The sequence below is a fragment of the Setaria italica genome, chromosome I (genome assembly GCF_000263155.2).
Source record: "Setaria italica strain Yugu1 chromosome I, Setaria_italica_v2.0, whole genome shotgun sequence".
Lineage (NCBI taxonomy): Eukaryota > Viridiplantae > Streptophyta > Magnoliopsida > Poales > Poaceae > Setaria > Setaria italica.
The window spans coordinates 25742183-25761582 of record NC_028450.1 but is presented as its reverse complement, the minus strand read 5'-3'; the positions used below and the strand labels follow the sequence as shown (position 1 = coordinate 25761582).

The 19400-nt window shown below is 43.6% G+C and overlaps 3 protein-coding genes across 4 annotated transcripts; all 3 read left to right on the top strand.

Moving 5' to 3' along the window:
* The first annotated feature begins 687 nt into the window (after window positions 1-687).
* Window positions 688-10918, top strand: LOC101774505 (1,4-alpha-glucan-branching enzyme 2, chloroplastic/amyloplastic). Its single transcript, XM_004952572.2, has 22 exons — window positions 688-1071; window positions 1180-1325; window positions 1656-1858; window positions 2882-2980; window positions 3061-3103; window positions 3292-3351; window positions 3671-3751; window positions 3836-3952; window positions 4158-4241; window positions 4961-5082; window positions 5576-5695; window positions 6393-6522; window positions 6612-6722; window positions 6948-7076; window positions 7415-7518; window positions 8126-8270; window positions 8741-8888; window positions 9034-9134; window positions 9358-9435; window positions 9736-9891; window positions 10386-10457; window positions 10553-10918. The coding sequence occupies exons 1-22, from the start codon at window positions 912-914 to the stop codon at window positions 10673-10675; spliced, it is 2532 nt and encodes an 843-aa protein (XP_004952629.2). The 5' UTR covers window positions 688-911; the 3' UTR covers window positions 10676-10918.
* Window positions 10919-11895: 977 nt separating this feature from the next.
* On the top strand, window positions 11896-13299 carry LOC101774099. The gene is made up of 3 exons (XM_004952571.4): window positions 11896-12454; window positions 12585-12665; window positions 12901-13299. The coding sequence occupies exons 1-3, from the start codon at window positions 12083-12085 to the stop codon at window positions 12973-12975; spliced, it is 528 nt and encodes a 175-aa protein (XP_004952628.1). The 5' UTR covers window positions 11896-12082; the 3' UTR covers window positions 12976-13299.
* Window positions 13300-16346: 3047 nt separating this feature from the next.
* LOC101773142 (putative RING-H2 finger protein ATL69) lies at window positions 16347-19003 on the top strand. 2 transcript variants are annotated; one of them, XM_012844264.2, is made up of 4 exons: window positions 16347-16630; window positions 16731-16946; window positions 17058-17164; window positions 18303-19003. In XM_012844264.2, exons 2-4 carry the CDS (start codon window positions 16764-16766, stop codon window positions 18772-18774), a joined length of 762 nt encoding a protein of 253 aa, XP_012699718.1. In that variant the 5' UTR covers window positions 16347-16630; window positions 16731-16763; the 3' UTR covers window positions 18775-19003. The 2 variants fall into 2 exon arrangements, with proteins under 2 accessions (XP_012699718.1, XP_004952627.1); XM_004952570.3 differs by having other exon boundaries at window positions 16349-16630; window positions 16726-16946.
* Window positions 19004-19400: the final 397 nt, after the last annotated feature.

Below are 19400 nucleotides of genomic sequence, written 5' to 3'. Positions count from 1 at the left end.
GACGTGGACACACACGCTGCAGGAGTACACGGTGTGCTGCGGGCATCCGTGCGTGTCCATGGACACACGCTTGGATGCGAGCGACGTATTTGTTCACATGCAACGGAAGTTGTCCGGAAAGAACAAAAAGGTCATGCACGCCGGTAGATGCGTTGCAACATCGTCTGCAGACGGAGTGCTAAGCAGAAATCCTGTAAGTGCGAAGGAGCGGGAATGCGGGATCCAGCGACTCCATCCAGCCCACAGCGTGTTCAGCCAGCGACAAAGCGTGTGGCCGAGTGAGCACAAAAAGGACCAACAGAAAGGCGTGGCACCCAGCGCGCGGAGCCGCAACGAGCAAAATGGCGCGCGCGCCAGCAAGAGCCTCCCCACTGTTGGCTTGGCGCGCCCGCGAGCTCCTTCCCCGCGCGCGCAACCCACGCGCGGAGCGCTCCACCTGGCGGCGCTTGGGCCCCACCCCGCCTGGTACCTGGCACACACACTCCGCAGTCCGCACCCCGTCCCCGTTCCCCACCGAAAACCGAAGCGCGCGATCGCCACCGCCGAAGCAATAGGCCACCAGCCGCGCGAGCCACCTCACCACCACCGCGCCGCGCGTGCGCGCTTGGACCGACGCGCAACGGCCTCCCACACCCCTCCGCCTCGACTGCCCGTGCACGCCACTGCGCATGCAGCCGTCCGCGCTGCTGCTCTCGTGTCGCGTGAACAAGCCTCTCGCTCCATTTCTCCCCCATCCGGCCACCCCGTCTCCTCCCCGTGCTATATAGCGCACCTCCTAATCGCAGCCTAGACTCCGCAGTCGCCCAGCGCAGCCCCGCATTTCACTCTCAGCGGTCGCAGGGGGTTTAAGGTTGTGGTTCGACCGATCCGATCCGATCCGATCCGGCTGTGCGGAGAGGCGAGGCGGAGAGATGGCGGTGGCGCCGGCGTTGGCGGTCTCCGGGGCCGCGCTCGGCGGGGCTGTGGCGAGGGCTCCCCGGCCCACCGGCGGCGGCGGGGAGCGGAGGCGCGGGTCGGAGCGCCCGTCGCCGTCGCTGGTCTTCGGCCGCATGGGCACCTTCGTCGTCCCTCGTAATGACCCCGCAACTCATAATCCTCTCCCCTTCTCTGCTCGCCCCCGATCAAGTGTTCCGCGCGGTGATTTGTACGTGAGTGATGTGGTGGTGGTGATGCTTGCAGGGGGTGCTCCGGTTGGAGGAGGTTCGCGGAGGCGCGGGGCCATGCGCGCGGCGGCCGCGTCCGGGAAGGTGGTGGTTCCCGAGGGCGAGAACGACGGACTTACGTCTTCGGCCGACTCGGCTCAGTTCCAGTCCGACGAATTGGAGGTTCGTGATCCACCGGCCCTGTTCCTTCAGTCCAGAATTCTGGCACGTTACAGCATTGCGTTGTTAACCTGAAACACGAGTGTACTGCAAATGCCGCATCTGCATGTATTTCTGATTGTTTCCTTTTTCCGCTTGCTGTTTGAGAAAAAAGACATACACCGATCAGTGAGAACTGCACCGATCGGTGATCTCCAAGAAGGGGTACACCGTTCGACGGAGTCACAACTCTCTGTACCACTATCTAGAGTTGTCTGCATACATAATCGACTTCTGAACATTTCGTCTGCCTGATCGTCTTCTGAACATTTCGTCTCTTGGACCCTTGTCTAGGTACCAGACATCACTGAAGATCAGATCGAGTCCTCAGAGACAATGCACGTTGCCCGTGAGGCTGATGCTCAAGCCTTGAACAGAGAGGTACTAGGATCAGCTCCCCAGGTGAAACCACGAACTGTTCCACCACCAGGAGATGGGCAGAAAATATTCCAGATTGACTCCATGCTGCAAGGCTATAAGTACCATCTTGAGTATCGGTATGTATTGCTTGCTTCGTTCTACTCCACACTTCAAGATGTTCCAGTCTTTCATAAGATGTAAATGGCTCCCTCAGCCCTCAAGGATCATGACGCTCTTGAATTTTATCTTAATTCTTGCATATGTAGTAGTTACTCTTCAAGGTTTTGCTGGAGGGTCATATGTAACATGAATCAATAATTAGGTTCGTTTGCACCTGGAAATTTTCATGTTGATTTGATCCCTAAAGTGTGCCATATTGTTTCACCTACTAGAATGCAATGGAAATGTCCCCTTTCAGGATAAGATATCTGCAGAAATGGTTGGCCAAACAAAATAGAGGCTTATAATTCTTTCTAGAGTCAGTATCAATTAAGCAACGATCTTCATTTGCATCACCTTTTTCATTCTTGTTAGGAAAAAGTCCATTTTACTCCCCTCACCTATTTACTTTGTCTGCTTAACCCCCTGAACAAAATTTAGGCTCACTTTACTCCCCCGAACTATTTCATTTGGTTCAATCTACCCCGTAATTAGATTTATCTTTTTCTATTTCTTCGCGTAAAAGTTGAGTTTTAATTTCATATTTTGTCAGTTGACTTATAACATAATGCTCGACGTTAGAAAAATATATTAGAATTTTTGTCATGATTACTTTTCATACAATTTTATATATCTAAGTTCAATTTCATATTAAATATTCCTAACCTATGAAAATATCCAAGAAAAATTCTTAGTATAATTTTTTAACATAAAGCATCATGTTTTGTATCTGCTCACAAAATTTGAACTCAAAATTCAACTCATATATCATATAAAGAGAAACAAAAAGGAGAAATCTAATTAGGGGGTAGATTGGATAAATGAAATAGTTCAGGGGAGTAAAGTGAGCCAAAATTTTGTTCAGGGGGTTAAGCGGACAAAGTGGATAGGTGAGGGGAGTAAAATGGACTTTTTCCTTCTTGTTATCAGGACAACTCCTCTATATAGCCAATATGAACAACACTAGCAATCTCACTATGCCTTCATGAATAAAAAAACAGGTACAGCCTCTATAGGAGAATCCGTTCAGATATTGATGAGCATGAAGGAGGCTTGGAAGCCTTCTCCCGTAGTTATGAGAAGTTTGGATTTAATCGCAGGTAAAATTTCTTCAACATGCAAGTGTTTATCGTCTTTTCCTACATAGAAGCAAATAACTTTGTATCTTCTTCCTATGTAGTGCTGAAGGTGTCACCTATCGAGAATGGGCTCCTGGAGCACATGTATGCTCTTCTTCTAATCCTATCGTTTATCTTAATGCAATGCTAGTTCCATCTTTAAGTTGTTTATGGGAATGACCACTCTCACATCTACAAATCTATTTCAATCGTACGGACTTTTACCTTTCTAAATGAATATCTCATCAAACTCAGCATGTGCTATTCATAACTGCCTCCTGCTTTAATTGCAGTCTGCTGCATTGGTGGGCGACTTCAACAACTGGGATCCAAATGCAGACCGTATGAGCAAAGTATGATTATGGCTTCAAAATGCATTTTATATATTTTTTAATAGATTGCATATTGAATTCATTAGACTTGGTTTCTTCAATTAGCGGTTGTCATAAGTCCATTACTAGATATCAATGTTGCTGCTGCTGTAAACTCAATTGTTGCCAACTTATGCATGTTACACATATATTCTAATTGTCTAGATATCTTTTACTTATTATGTGTTCATATAATAGGAGGAATTGAGTACTCATACTTAACAATGCATGGACCTGGAGTAGGTGTAACTCTATATGATTGATAAATAGTTGCTGATGCTAGTAACTGATGTACTTTCAGAATGAGTTTGGTGTTTGGGAGGTTTTTCTGCCTAACAACGCAGATGGTTCATCACCTATTCCTCATGGTTCTCGCGTAAAGGTATTTTTTTTACTGCTTGGTCAGTTTTTTTTTTGGCTTAGAGCATCTCCAAAATTAATCAATGGATGTTTTGACCATATATAGGTGAGAATGGATACCCCATCAGGGATAAAGGACTCAATTCCTGCCTGGATCAGGTACTCAGTGCAGGCCCCAGGAGCAATACCTTATGATGGGATTTATTATGATCCTCCTGAAGAGGTCTTCATTTCCCATGTTCTGTACTTATAATTCTGAATTTTCCTTCTTTGTTTTTACCTTGTGCTGGCAATTTTTTTTCTGGGAAAGTTATATATTGTTTTCCTTGTGAAGCCTCCCAAGTGTATTTGAACCCATCCTATTTGTTGTGGGATCTTAATTTTGCATTTACTAGCCAGTAACTAAAATACTTTACATGCTTATGCAGGTGAAGCATGTGTTCAAGCATCCTCAACCTAAACGGCCAAAATCATTGAGGATATATGAAACACATGTTGGAATGAGTAGCCCGGTATTGCACCTTTACATTTTGACTCCTTAGACAATGCTAGCCATATACAGTTTTAGTTACTTACAGGCGTCAAGGATGTTTTGGAACTTTTAACCTTCTTTTTTCTCCAATATGCAAGAGAGCTGAAGTATCATTGCACTAAGAAAATGATTTAGAAGTTACACAAACCACACACACAACACCCTTACATTATAAAGACATGCCTGCCACTGACTCTGAAAAACATGACCACACAACCATGCTACCAAGAACTAGCTGGTAGATACATCAAGCTGCGCCAATTGCCTAGCACCTGTAAGCACAAATGTTACTTCTGCTGCTATATGTTTCTATAGTTTTAAACATTATAATTACATTTCAGAACAGCATGCTTGATTAAACTAAATATATGTGTTCTCATGAGTGCTTTGTGGTTATATTTCTTCTACTTTAGTTGCTACGTTACTTCAGCTGCTATATGTTTCTTTAGTTTTTAACATTATATTAACATTTCGAAATAGTATGCTTGATTAAACTACGTCACTTCAGCTGCTATGTGTTTCTATAGTTTTTAACATAATATCAACTGCACAATATATTTACTGTCAATCTACGTTTTTGATAATTACCATGTGGTTTGTATATACAAGTTCTTTAACTAATCATTATCCATTTTTTACTGGCTGGCATTTTGTTTTTGTTGGCACTTGGATAAATGCTAGAATCCTTTGTGATTATAGGAACCGAAGATCAACACATATGCAAACTTCAGGGATGAGGTCCTTCCAAGAATAAAAAAACTTGGATACAATGCAGTGCAAATAATGGCAATCCAAGAGCACTCATATTATGGAAGCTTTGGGTAATTTCTTGATTCAATTTTGTTTATCTTTTTTCTTGTATATACAATTTACACCGTACCTTTTAACTTTGAAAACTGTTAACTGCTTGGGAACTTCATTTTTCGTCACTCCTTTTCTAGGCGTATGTAACTGTTGTTTGTTGCTGCCTTTCCACTATTCCTTCTGTTTTGATTATTCTTAAAATGTAAAATTATGCTTGGTCTTCAATGATCAATTGCATTGGCATGCATGTATAGCAACAGGATTTACATAGATATATACCCAACTGTATGAACTAGCTCTGAATGCATGGGTGGCGCATGATACTATCAATATGGCACTTTGGCAACTCACTAGGATCAGTATCAATGCTTATTTGGCTACCTTTCCATGTTTCCAACAGAATAAATTTTGAGATAATATTCACCTCAATTCTTAGTTCTAAATGATGTTTTCTTTTATTTGACAAACAACACTACAACATAGATTTAATATTTATTACTTCTATTGCAGATACCATGTTACTAATTTTTTTGCACCAAGTAGTCGTTTTGGAACCCCAGAAGATTTGAAGTCTTTGATTGATAAAGCACATGAGCTTGGTTTGCTTGTGCTCATGGATGTTGTTCACAGGTAATTGAAAAATTCTTTGTTCTTAACTCATCTCCATATATATAGTTGCATAATTAATGCTAAAGCTGATGGTGTATGGTTCAGAACTTCAGAGTAAAGGCAATAGAATAGAATTGCACACACGGTGGAAACATTTAGTCCCACAATCTATCAGTCCTGGGCTCATGGGCTGCAACTAATCTACAACCTCTACAACATGCATAAATTCAGAAGATGAGAAACAATTACTAAACCATAATGTGTGAATTTTATCTGGTTTATGAATGCGTGGATTCATCTTGAATTTTGGTGCCTATTTTCCTTAATGAAAAACCGCATAGTTGTTCATAGGTTGGATCTCTGGTCAATCTGGTTTATGAATGTGTGAATTCACAATCACATTTATGGTTCTAAATAGATTTTGCATGAAAAATGTTGCCAACCACTAAGAAATATAAAAAGATATGAGGCCGTTGCTTTGTAGTACCTATTTTTTAAATAAAAAATGTAGATGGTCAAAATCAAAGGAATAGGCAAATTTACCAGATACCCTTGTTGATTTACTGAAACCCTAAGAATATTTAAAACCTATTGGTCATGGTTCAAACCTCTTTGACATTGGGCCCATTGGGATGAGATTGATCATTATCTGTCGGATACCCTTGTCCATTTACTGAAGCCTTTTGGGTTCATACCTTTGCTTTTATTTTATTTGCAGTCATGCGTCAAGTAATACTCTTGATGGATTGAATGGTTTTGATGGTACGGATACACATTACTTTCATAGTGGTCCACGAGGCCATCACTGGATGTGGGATTCTCGTCTGTTCAACTATGGAAATTGGGAGGTACAGAACAAGAATGCTCAATTTCCATTTATTGTGTTCGCTTTCATTCTTTTTGCATGTATGCCTACCAACATTTTTATCCTACGCAGGTTATAAGATTTCTTCTCTCCAATGCTAGATGGTGGCTCGAGGAATATAAGTTTGATGGTTTCCGTTTTGATGGTGTGACCTCCATGATGTACACTCACCATGGATTACAAGTAATTTAAGCTTGATATATGTTCATTTATCTTCACTTGCTAAATCTGACGGGATTAAGCCTGAGAATTAGCTACCTAGTCCCTCCGTCCCAGATTGTAGGTTGTTTTGGCTTTTCTAGGTGCATAGCAAAAGCCAAAACGACCTACAATTTGAAACGGAGGGAGTATTGCAGTATCATATTTGTCCTATTCTTCCTTTTTCTAAAGTACTGCAATTTATTTTAGGTAACATTTACGGGGAACTTCAATGAGTATTTTGGCTTTGCCACCGATGTGGATGCAGTGGTTTACTTGATGTTGGTAAATGATCTAATTCACGGACTTTATCCTGAGGCTGTAACCATTGGTGAAGATGTAAGTTATGACTTGGTTTCTCGTTCAATATGAATTCTCATACACATAGTTTTTTGTAGTCTAAGATGCTTTTTGTTTATCTTGACAAGATGTTCCTATCTAGTGATGAAAAAACACTTTGGGTTTTAAGACAAATTGTGTCCTAAGCTGTTTCTTAACATTATTCTTCATGTCTTCGAATTTCATAGTCAATTAACTCCATTTTTAGGGCTATAATATGACAACAATAGGGCAACAGCTCCACATAATTAGTTTAGAAACATAAGTAGGAAATTCGAATTTATCTAAAATAATGGGCAACTTTTCTATTGGTTACTCAAACAACTATATTTCTTTAGGTGAGTGGAATGCCTACATTTGCCCTTCCTGTTCATGATGGTGGAGTAGGTTTTGACTACCGGCTGCATATGGCTGTGGCTGACAAATGGATTGAATTGATGAAGTAAGTGTTACATATGGCTGCGTATGACTATTGTTTTCTTATATCGGGCTGCATATTGAAGTAATTTGTTTTTTTTGCATAACACTATGGGTACATGCACAAAACTTTAATTGCATGTGCCATTGCTTATGCATTTATTTTTTATTTGTCACCACTTTCATGGCTTATTCTACACGATTATGAAAATAATATGCAGTTGCTAACCTCTAGGTTTTTTCATAAGAGAATTGTTTTTACACGTGGCTCGAGACTGCTGTAAATTTTCAAAATTGAATTAACCAATAACCCACCTGCTACTCAATGTAGTATTGCTGAACAAATCTTGAAAGATTTTTTATAAGGTAGCATAGCGCATGCATATACCAGCAAATGCATCTCGAGCCGTGGAGGTGCATATCTATTTCACATAATTAACATTATATCATCCACAGTGTTCATCTATTGTGTGTATACAAAAAAGTCTCTGTTCTTTGAATCTGGTATTCACATAATTTATTTAAAGCTTTCATTTTGAAACTGGAAAGCTCTATCTGTAATATGCCTTCCGCTTTGTTTTGAAAAGTATGGTGAGTTTCAATCTTCTTTTATTTTATTTTTTACCATGTAGGCAAAGTGATGAATCTTGGAAGATGGCCGATATTGTGCACACATTGACAAATAGAAGGTGGTTAGAGAAGTGTGTTACTTATTCTGAAAGTCATGATCAAGCACTGGTTGGTGATAAGACTATTGCATTTTGGTTGATGGACAAGGTAACCACTCATTAATTTTCTTGGTACTAATTGGGACATAGATGATGTTTCACATATTTATTTTTCACTACGATAACTAATTCTCTTTATTTTTCTCAAGTTTCAAAACTATTCATAGTTCCCACGAAATAAATGTTATTGAAAGCACAATGTTAAGAGTTTTGTTAATTTGCTTCAATTTGGACCTGTGCGCCCTTCTTTTCTGTTATGTTGCTGCATTTATTTATGTAATCTCTTGCATTATTAATTGCATCATGATAGCCTGTAAGACCTCTGTCTGAGTGAGTTTCAATTCTTGGCTATCTCTGCGAGAACTATATATATTTAATACTTCATTGAGTTTATAGAACAAATATTGGCTATTTCTCATGCTATATTTTTTGAAAAATATATTTGGTATTCCCTTTCCACTGCCCTCTGAAAATACACAGAAAAAGTACTAAATAATGGCACTGGTTCAACTTATGCAGGATATGTATGATTTCATGGCTCTCGACAGACCTTCAACACCTACCATTGACCGTGGGATAGCATTGCATAAGATGATCAGACTTATCACAATGGGTTTAGGAGGAGAGGGCTATCTTAATTTCATGGGGAATGAGTTTGGACATCCTGGTGAGATTTAACTACTTTGTTGCATTCAACCTTCTTTGAATATTGTATAGCTGTATTTCGTTTAACAATTATGTTGCCATTTATCTTTTGTTATGCTTTAGGAATTTGTTTGTTTGAGGTTATTGATCTACTTTACATTTTGCAGAATGGATAGATTTTCCAAGAGGTCCGCAAAGACTTCCAAGTGGTAAGTTTATTCCAGGAAATAACAACAGTTATGACAAATGCCGTCGAAGATTTGACCTGGTAATGTTTCTTTGAGCTATTACCTTATATTGATAACTGCAATAACATGCCTCAGTAAAGTCCAATTCTTATTTTCTTTTACTGCTTATTGAGTGTTTAAATCAATAGGGTGCCATTATAATAGTTGTTTTTGTTCATACTAGTGTTTTCAAAATTAGAATATTTACACTTCCACTAAATTTTGCTTTAATTTATATAATTTGTGTTTTTTGTACATTGTCAGGGTGACGCGGACTACCTTAGGTACCATGGTATGCAAGAGTTTGATCGGGCAATGCAACATCTTGAGGAAAAATATGGAGTATGTTCTTTTTTTTTGGGGGGGGGGGGTCTGTAAATCATTGTTTTTGCTAACATCAAACTTGGTATTCATTCCCTCTATAATGTCATTTAGTTCATGACCATTTTGCTATTTCAATGGACTAGTAATAATAAGCTAGGAAAAATCAGTAATGAATTCTTATATGTTGCATCACTAACTCTATTTATGGTGTCTGATTTTAACTATTCTTTTGCGTTAATCTATTAACTTGGCAAATCTTAGTTCCATGATCATAACAGCAATGAAGATTTTCTGATGAAATTGGCTATGTAATTGCAGTTCATGACTGATGATCACCAGTACATTTCTCGGAAACACGAGGAGGACAAGGTGATTGTATTCGAAAAGGGAGATTTGGTATTTGTGTTCAACTTCCATTGTAACAACAGCTATTTTGACTACCGTGTTGGCTGCCGGAGATCTGGGGTGTATAAGGTATGCAGCTATCTCACAAATATTTCTGATTATAGAAGTGTAATGTTTCTTCACTAAATTAGTTTACCAAATCTCTATCTACAATTTGTCAATTGTCATTATTAATCTCTTGTGATGATGAAGATAGGAGTAAGTTACTGGTGTGAGCAGTTCATGTTGTTGTTTAATCTCGAGAAAGTAGGCTATTAATTTTTGAGGTTTCCAATTTGATTTGGTGTACAAGCAGGCAAAGGAAGCAAAAATATGAGTGCCTTTCTACCCTGCTGGAACTGATTTTTCTGTGTTTTCACATGCTTGAAAAAAAAGAGTCAACTACTCCATCTGTTTATATTTAAAATGGACAGAGTACCTAATATGTGCGATTGCTTGCTCATTCTCTTGGCATCGTATTTGAATGCACCGTACTTAGAAAATTACGTGGTGAAATTACTGAGGATCAGTACTCAATCTGCTGGGTACTTGGGTGCTGATAGCATCTGCTGTTTTTCTACCAGGTGGTCTTGGACTCAGACGCTGGACTCTTCGGTGGATTCGGCAGGATCCATCACACCGCAGAGCACTTCACGGTAAGTTTTGTGTCACATGAGACTGCTCACAGCATGGTGATGTAGACTCGTTCCTGACATATGTGAGCTAACTTTCGTTTGGCTCATACTTGCAGGACGGTTCGCATGACAACAGGCCCCATTCGTTCTCGGTGTATACACCAAGCAGAACCTGCGTCGTCTATGCTCCAGCGGACACAATCGTGCCAGAAAGCAGCGAGGAAGTTATTAGCAAGTAAAACATGCTGCCAGTACAGCTAGTTGCATGCATGGTTTGCTTTTTGTGCCTGAGATTAGGATGCGATTTGCATCCTCTGCCATTGGGTTGAATAAGGTTCTGCTTCAATCCATGCTGGCAAGGCCAGACATCTTGCTGTGTGTTGTCCTCTCAGTTTAGTAGGTCGTCGGTACCCTTCAGGATGTCGGTTAAACATAGCAATTTTGTTTCCTTTTCATAATGCTAGATGCCTGGTTTTGAATTCTGTTCTTCTGGTACGCAGCTCGTTATTCACCTCATGATCTTGTGTCTGCACTTCTTTCATAAAGTTGAGCACTGCTGCTATTAGAGTTGATCAGCCTGCACCTTCTTCTAGGTCTTATAGGACTTATCTTTTGAATTGTTAAAAAGGGACATTTTGGGTTATGTTAGTATAGGAGTGTGTTGGTGATGTGTCAGACCACAGAGCAGTTAGCAATTCGTGTGCTTGTAGCCCTACTCTGCTTATTCTTGACTGCTTGAGTACCGTGTGTGTGGAGCCAGACCCAGACATATTCAGCCCTACGCCACTACCAGTACTCCCCAATCCTGAAGGCACTGCACGTTCCGGGCTTGGCGTTGCAGGTACGTATATACCTCTCCTGCCTGCCTGCCGTAGATGTTAACCCTATAACGATGGACGCGGAAACTGAAGGGGAAAAATGACTGCGAAGCCAAGGCAGGGGGCAGGGATGCACACTTGCCGTATCCTCGGAGAAAAACCGATCGAGAGAGCGCGTGCGCATGGGGGACACCAACCTGTGACAAGGAACGTGCACTAGCGCGCTTGCTCAGGAGTCACTTCTACTCGACCGCGCTCCGATCATCACAGGCCCTCACCAAACGCTTTGCACGCCTGGTACTTCGCCGCAGTTGGTCCTGGCACCAATCGATAGCTGTTGTCCCGCTCACATCGGTCACATGTACGCGGAATGATGCCCATGAAGCTTATGTGCTATCATTGCCATAAGCAGCTATGGGTTAGTATGAGTGACACACTGCTGACAGCTGCATATGAAACAAGATAACCTCAGATAATTGAAGCATGCAATTAGTACAAATCGCCGGTGCTTGCTTGAAGGTTCAGACTGCGAGTAGCTAGGACACTAGCTAGTACTCAGCTCTCTCCATCTTTTGCAAATTGCAAAATAAACAAAAAAAAGGGAAAAAGGCGAAGAAAGGAAATGAATACGCATCACCATTATTCAGCAAAGCTGGTAGGAGCACAAGGAAGCGAGGAGCGATAAATAGACGAGCGGTGGTTGGCCACCAGCTGCTCCTACTACCAATTTCTTACACGGGCTCCTATACTAGAGAGCCATCAGTTCGGTGAGCGAGTCGATTGGCACCGATCGAGGAGAGCTACTAGTTGGCAGTAGCTAGGGCGAGGATGCAGCAGGGGGATCCGACGATGGAGGGCAGCGGCGGCAACAAGGAGCAGCAGATGCAGATCGTGTGCGTGCGGAGCGCGTCGACGGGCGATCAGGAGGCGGAGTGGACGGCGGAGCAGGCGTCGTCGCGGTCGGCGCTGTCGCTGTTCAAGGAGAAGGAGGAGGAGATCGAGCGCAAGAAGCTGGAGGTGCGGGACAAGGTGTTCTCCATGCTGGGCCGGGTGGAGGAGGAGACCAAGCGCCTGGCATTCATCCGCCAGGAGCTCGAGGTCATGGCCGACCCCACGCGCCGGGAGGTCGACGCCATCCGCAAGCGCATCGACAAGGTTAACAAGCAGCTCAAGCCGCTCGGCAAGACGTGCCTCAGAAAGGTACTGCATGATGATGTTACTGAGCAGCCGTAGTGGTTCTATGGGATTTTACTTTTGTTCAAACTGTTCGTGGTCAGACAGATAACGCCGATTGTGTGTTTGTTTTCAAAAAACATGATCGATCGAGCAGGAGAAGGAATACAAGATGTGCCTCGACGCCTACAACGAGAAGAGCAACGAGAAGGCTACGCTCGTCAACAGGCTCATGGAGGTGAGTGCTCACTTACTGATTACAACCAGCGTCCTGTACTTTTTTTAGAAACTGTTTTCTGTAGGTGTGATTTTTTTTTAAGGGAAAGTTTTCTTCCGGCCCCGTAAAGAATGATACACTTATGCCTTTTCGAAGTGGCTAGGCCATTGGATTTGGGCTTGACCAAAAAGGCCGGGCCCAATATTTTCACACGAAACTGACGTTGCATACTTTTTTCTTTTTTTTGGTTTCGCAGCTCGTAAGCGAGAGCGAGAGGCTGCGGATGAAGAAGCTTGAAGAGCTAAACAAGACGATAGAGTCCCTTTACTAGATCTGCTCTGCACGTCTCGTAAGCTGACGACGATCAGGTAGTCTGGTGGCACTGGCACCAGGGGATGGAGGAGCATGCATTGCTAGTTGCTACACGTGCAATTTTTTCTTGCAACGTGCATGCATGGTGATTGATGGAATTTGTGTTGTTTTACATTTGTGCTTTGTAATCGACGAGGTACCGTTGCACTCTCTCGGCATGTAATGTATGGCGCTGTCGCGGCGTCGCAGTTGTGTGCAAACGAACATTCTTAAACAAGATGTTCTATGAGGGGGGACTCGAACACTAAAACAAGATCAGAACTTCAACATTTTAACGCTTCTAGTTCGAGCTCCTTTGCCTTGTTTTTTGTAAGGACCAATCCCCAGCCCGTTCTTTTGGATGGGTTGGAATTTTTTTCGAGCATCGAGCATTTCCAACACAAGCCTTTTGGAACACGATTTGAACGTAAGTATGGATTTAAATATTACTCTTCCATTTCCTTCTATAAGCTTATGACATTTTAAGATTCAAATCTCATAAATTTCAATAACAAAATACCTTTACAACAGATAAATTTTGTTATACAAAAGTGGCATCATTAGATTTGTATTGAAAAAACTATCTTCTAGCTTGAGTCCGTGTCAAGTTACACCATGTTTTATATTTTGAAATAAAGGGGGTACTTAAGAATGTTATTTGTAATCATACCCAAACCCATCCATCAAGACAAAAGCCCAAGAGAAGGCATGCAACTTTTTTCCCTTTTATACAAATTCCCCTATAATTCCACGTCACCCCATGAACTCAAGATTATCGGTTATTGTTTGGCATGGCTATTGCATTTGGCTTTTAAGTTGCAGTCAAAGAATGCAGGGGCTGGATAGAGCAAAATAAGTCTCCCAGCAGAAACTATGCAAACCGACAACATCTTCTATGTATAGTTTTTTATGTAGGTATATATATACAAGAACTTCCCATTGCAAATGACTCTGCCATTTTGGTTTTTAGGGCTTGTTTGGAACAAAGGATTTTCATAGGAATTTTGGTACGTTCCAGAGGAAAGGAATCGCATAGTTGCGTTTGGAACGAAGGAATGCAAAGTACCGTTCCGGAGGAAAGGAATCGCTCGACGTGCAAAACGCAGGAAATAAAACATCCACTGTGACCCAAGGGAAATCGTCGTCGCTCTGGCTATCTATCTCTCCTTCCCGTCGTTGCTCACTTCCGTTCTGTCTCCTCACTCGCACCATGGCTCCCCGCAGAAGAATGAGTTGAGGACTCACCTTTGCTGTAGCCGGCCTGTAGATCTACCCCATCATGTATCTCTCGATTTGGGCAGCTATACCGCTACCAAGTGGATGGATACGATAGAGAGAGTAGAGGGCAGCCAATTTTAGCCACCAGCTATGGAGAATGTGGTCAGAAGCGGCAGATTTGTTCGGATTATTTCTGTACAGGAGAGAGGAGGGGGAGGATGGAGGAACAGTGAGAGTGAGACGGAGGCAGAAGAAAGGGTTAATTCGTTGGGTGGATGGGTGGAAGCTAATTACAATGTGGGTCCCGTGACATATATTGCTGGTTTAATAATATCATAAATAATAATCTTATGAATCACTCCTAGAATTAATAAAAAAAATTGAAAAAATATTAATGAAAAGGTTTTTTGTTGCTCAGGAGACGTGTGATGGCCAATTTATTTCCTGCGATCCAAATAGCTCAGTTATTCCTGCGTTTTGCAATCCCTAGTTTTTCAGTTTCCACTCTTCCTGATCCCTACATTTTTTCCCTATTCCTATGTTTTGCAATCCTTTGTTCCAAACAGGCATTTACAGGCATTTAATGGACGAGTTCTGGCATTGTGCTTCGTCAATGCCTGCGGCCTCTATTTAAAATATCAGACGTGGTTTGATTTTCCAAGGTCTTTAAAATTATATTTTGACCTACAATTTCTCTTAAGCTATATTTTTTTGTAACAATAAAAATCCTTTTTTAGAACTCGTACCAATAATATAAAATCACAAACATAAGATAGCACTTTCAATACAAAACTGATTATACCACTTTTGTATAACAAATTCTGCATCTTGTAAGGCTAATTGTTGATTAGGTCTAAATCTTAAAGTATGTGCATGCTTTTAAAAAAGAAATGGAGAAAGTACGACCATGTTTGACTACAGCTTTACTCTCTCACGATGCGTGCAGTCTCAACACTTTTAGTTTTGATCATCAATATCTCTTTTAATATTTCAAATCAACTTTTGAAAAATGACATGGCTAGATTTGTTTTTTTTAAGTATTTACACATTTGCTATTTTAAATGCTTTTAATACAATTAATTTATTGTCAAAGTAGTGCCTTGATGATGTCGCTGTTTGAAACATCACAGGTGATAGTAAAACCTTGGAGATTGAACAATAAATTTCATCAATTGAACTTGCAAATGTTATTCTGCAACCGAAAGTGCGAGTTAGTCTCTCGAATGTGCTACTTCCTCCGTCCTAAAATAAACGTACATCTCACTTCTTGAGAAGTCAAACTTTTTAAGTTTGACCAAAATTTATACAAAAATGTACTACTATTTATGATGTATAATAAGTATTATTAGATTGAGCATAATAAATTTATTTGGAGATACAAATGTTGATACTATTTTCTATATTTTTAGTCAAATTTAAAAATATTTGACTCATCGAGAAGCGAGATGTGCGTTTATTTTGGGACGGAGGAAGTAATAGGGGTAGGATTGCGTGCGTATATTTATAGGGTTGAATTTGCGTGCGTTAATTTGAGCATCGCGTCTGTACTGCGTTAAAATAGAGGGCAATGGAGGTTGGCGGGCAAATACACTCGCCATCTTCTCACTAGCTATTCCGTAGAAAAATGGTTCCCGTTAGGCCCGTTACAAACTCGTGCATTTCACTTGCCATGCCGTGCCATCTGCTCCTCCGATGGCGTGTAACAAGTTTATAAGCACATGGTTTGCCGGGGCAGGTCGGCCACGGCCTGGTCTCCAAAAATAAACAAAAAGGTGAGGACGGTCGGTCACAAGCTGCCGCGGCGAAAAAAATCGACACGGCACGGCGGGCACCCCCACCGCGCATCCACCAGCGCATCACTCCTCCAGCGCATCACTCCTCCAGGCTCCATCAGGCCGGTCACGGCGTCTCACCAGAGAGAAGAATTAACAACGCGGCGGGCGGGGCAGGCAGGGGGCACCACCGCGGCTTCCGGGGTGAAAGCGAGAGGCTTTCGCTTTGCTCGGCGGGCAGCCGGGGCCCCTCCATGATTGACTTGCTAATCGCGGCCCCTAATCTAACGACTGCGCGCATTAACAATCGCATTAGATTCCCCCCCGCGGGGATATGATTTGATCACCGTGCCCTCCGCGGTCGACAAGTGAGCACGGATTATTTATCGCCATTAGGAGGAAGCTAAAGAAATTAAACAATTTCCCATAGGCGCGGCCGGCGCAGGGCACACTCGCCGTCGCCATCGCCATGCCTGCCTCTATCCGCTATTCCTTTTCTTCTTCCTCCTCCTCCTCGTCGTCCTCCTCTTTAATTATCCGAGGAGAGCAGAGCAGGATGGATGGTTAGTGGATAACACAACAAATTTGGTTCCAGACAGTCGAGGAGGCGAAGCGGCCAGGCCGAGGAATTCGACCTAGCTCCAGGTATGCATGTTCTGCTCACAGAGGCGAGTTGATTTCTCTGATGGGAATATGGGATGAAGAAGCAGCAGAGCTTGAGTGGTTTGGCTGCTGCGCAGCGCAGAAGAGGGGCGCGCTGGAGTGAGATGCTGGAGCAATGTCATCGGCGGCGGATTCCAAGGGCGGCATGGGCGGCATGAACATGGTGACCACGGTGATGGCCTTCTCGGTCAGCGCCTTCTTCGTGCTCTTCGTCTTCACCAGGCTGCTCTGCGCGCGCCTCCACCTATCCAGGGCCGCCGCCGCCGACCGCGCCGCCGGAGACGCCTTCGTCGTCAACGTGAGGCGCCGTGCTTTCCCCCTTCCCCTATCCGCCGTGTTATGTTATCCTCCCCTGCTCTTTGATGGCAGTGACTCTTGCCGGGAATCAACTTTGCGTGCGGCCGTGCAGGTCGAGCGCGGGATCCACGGGCTGCAGCCCTCCGTGGTGACGACCTTCCCGACCGTCAAGCTCAGCGACGGCGGCCCGCAGCGACCGCCGGTGCCGGAGGAGTCGCAGTTAAGATACCAGCTTCCTCCTCATCCTCCTCTTCTCTGTTTGCAGCAAATCCGCTTAGTTCTGATCAGTACATCGTTCTCAACTACACATGCATGCTCGCTGCATTTTGCAACTTGCGATGACCAATTGATCATCACGAGATGGACCACGGACCAAGTCACCAAGTAAAGTTGCATTTCGCCACAATTTGGCAGCCTCGTTGTGTAAACCTATTACCATTTGTAGGGCATGGATAGAGAGAATTCATAAACCCCTTTTGCAGCCCATAGACTGACAGACAGAAGTAGAACCAACGTGGCAGCCTAAGGATTTTTGGATTCTCTAGCTAAATGTTGAAAAGGTATCTGCCTATCATACCCCTCACTCCCACTTTAAATACTTTTTCCCGAGAAAGATAAAAGGGGAGTTTAGTCTTTTATCACTTTAGCTGAGTTTAGCTGGGTTCAACTAGCTAAAGGAATCTTTAGCTAGTTAAAATTTAGCTGGGCAAACAGGATCTAAAAGAAGAGGTTTTAAATTGTTGAAAAAAATAGCAATCTAGCTTCAGTGCATTCGCCGTTCTGAAACTGGATTATCACACCATTTGAAAGGCCATTTTGGTTGCCAATTTCGGGCTTGTAAAATTGAGGTTTGACGTGTGCACAGAGAGGCAGTGAAAGCAACCCTGCAACAGTGCTGCCATTTCTGTCGACCGGCTGTCTTAACAATCAACATGCGTACGTAAGCTTAATCTCATGCAGTGTATGATTTCATTACACTATTATTAAGAATGTCAAGTCAGTTGAAACGAAATGAAACTGTCACTCTCAGTGCATAGTTTAATTACACAGTTTTATAGGTAGTCTAAATCATTAATTTCCGCGTTGTCCTATGACCAAATATGTCATGCCATGAAACCATAGCATGTTCAGTGCAAGTTTTATTGGATTCTATTGAACTTGGTACCTGTGCCAAGTGAATTTCATAGGGATAAAACTTCCATCTCCTCTCTCCTCATAAATAGCTTGTCAATGACATAAAATTAAATGTTCACGAAACTTCCGTAACATTTCCATTGAGACTAGTCTGACGAATCAGCAAAAGAAGAAGTCTAATGCAGAGGATTTTCGTGGACTCACTCAGCGTCGTGCTGTGCAGGTGCACGGTGTGCCTGGAGGAGTACGAGGCCAAGGACGTGGTGCGCGTGCTGCCGACCTGCGGCCACGCCTTCCACGCGCCCTGCATCGACGCCTGGCTCCGGCAGCACCCCACCTGCCCCGTCTGCCGCGCCTCCCTGCGCGCCAAGCAGAGCAGCGGCAACCGCGCCACGCCGCTCGACTACAGCGTCCTCGTCGCCAGCGCCGCCGCCACGAGGGCGGCACCGGCGGCCTCCACCACCCAGGTCCCCGCGTCGTCGTCCGACATCACAGCCGCGTCCCCGCAAGCGGACGGCAGGCACCGGACGGACACGGGGACGGATGGCCGGCTGGAGATTGTCATTGAAGAGCCCGCCTCCCCCGGCGACCAGAGCCCTGCTGCTGCTGTTACTGGCGGCGGCGGTAGCCATTCTCCTTGTGGCGAGGCGGCGAGGCAGAGCGGGAGCGGCGCCGGAGCGTCGGAGCATTGCTAGGTAGTATTGCACGCTGGCACACGTTTTGTTTACATGGAATGGAACGGAACAGCGTGAGAAATGAGATCGCGACGTGTTTAGGGGATAGTCTTGGGAATTCAATCTGGTTTTACACAGGCTTCATTTCTGATTTCCTGAAGCTCATTGTCCATAGAGCTTGCTTGTACAGTCATAGTTGAATTGATCGATGCACTTGTTCTTACGTGATCAATAAATAGCCTGAAAGCCACCATGCTCGCGCTATGCCTTTTTCACTCCTGCAGGCTGCAGCTTTCCGCAAAGAAAATCGGTTCAGAACGGGCGAGAACGGACAACTCTAAATTCGGCCCGAACACGGAGGCCCACTAACAAATCAGCCCACGGAAAAGCAAAGCGCGCGGACTCGCAGAGAGGCAAGGCAAGGCAGCGCGCTCGGTGCGAGCATTTAGTCCCACCTCGGCAGTTCGAGGAGGGTAGGACGGTAGCGCTAACTCTAAAAGAAAGGCCAGAGGCAACGTCGTTCCATGTTTACCTGGACGGGCTCCATGCCCGATCATGAAGGGGCATGGCCTAGGTCAGGGGCCCACATGAAACATAAACTTGGAGGGTGCGCTGGCCTACCATCTCCCCAGCGGGAGAGTGGGTGC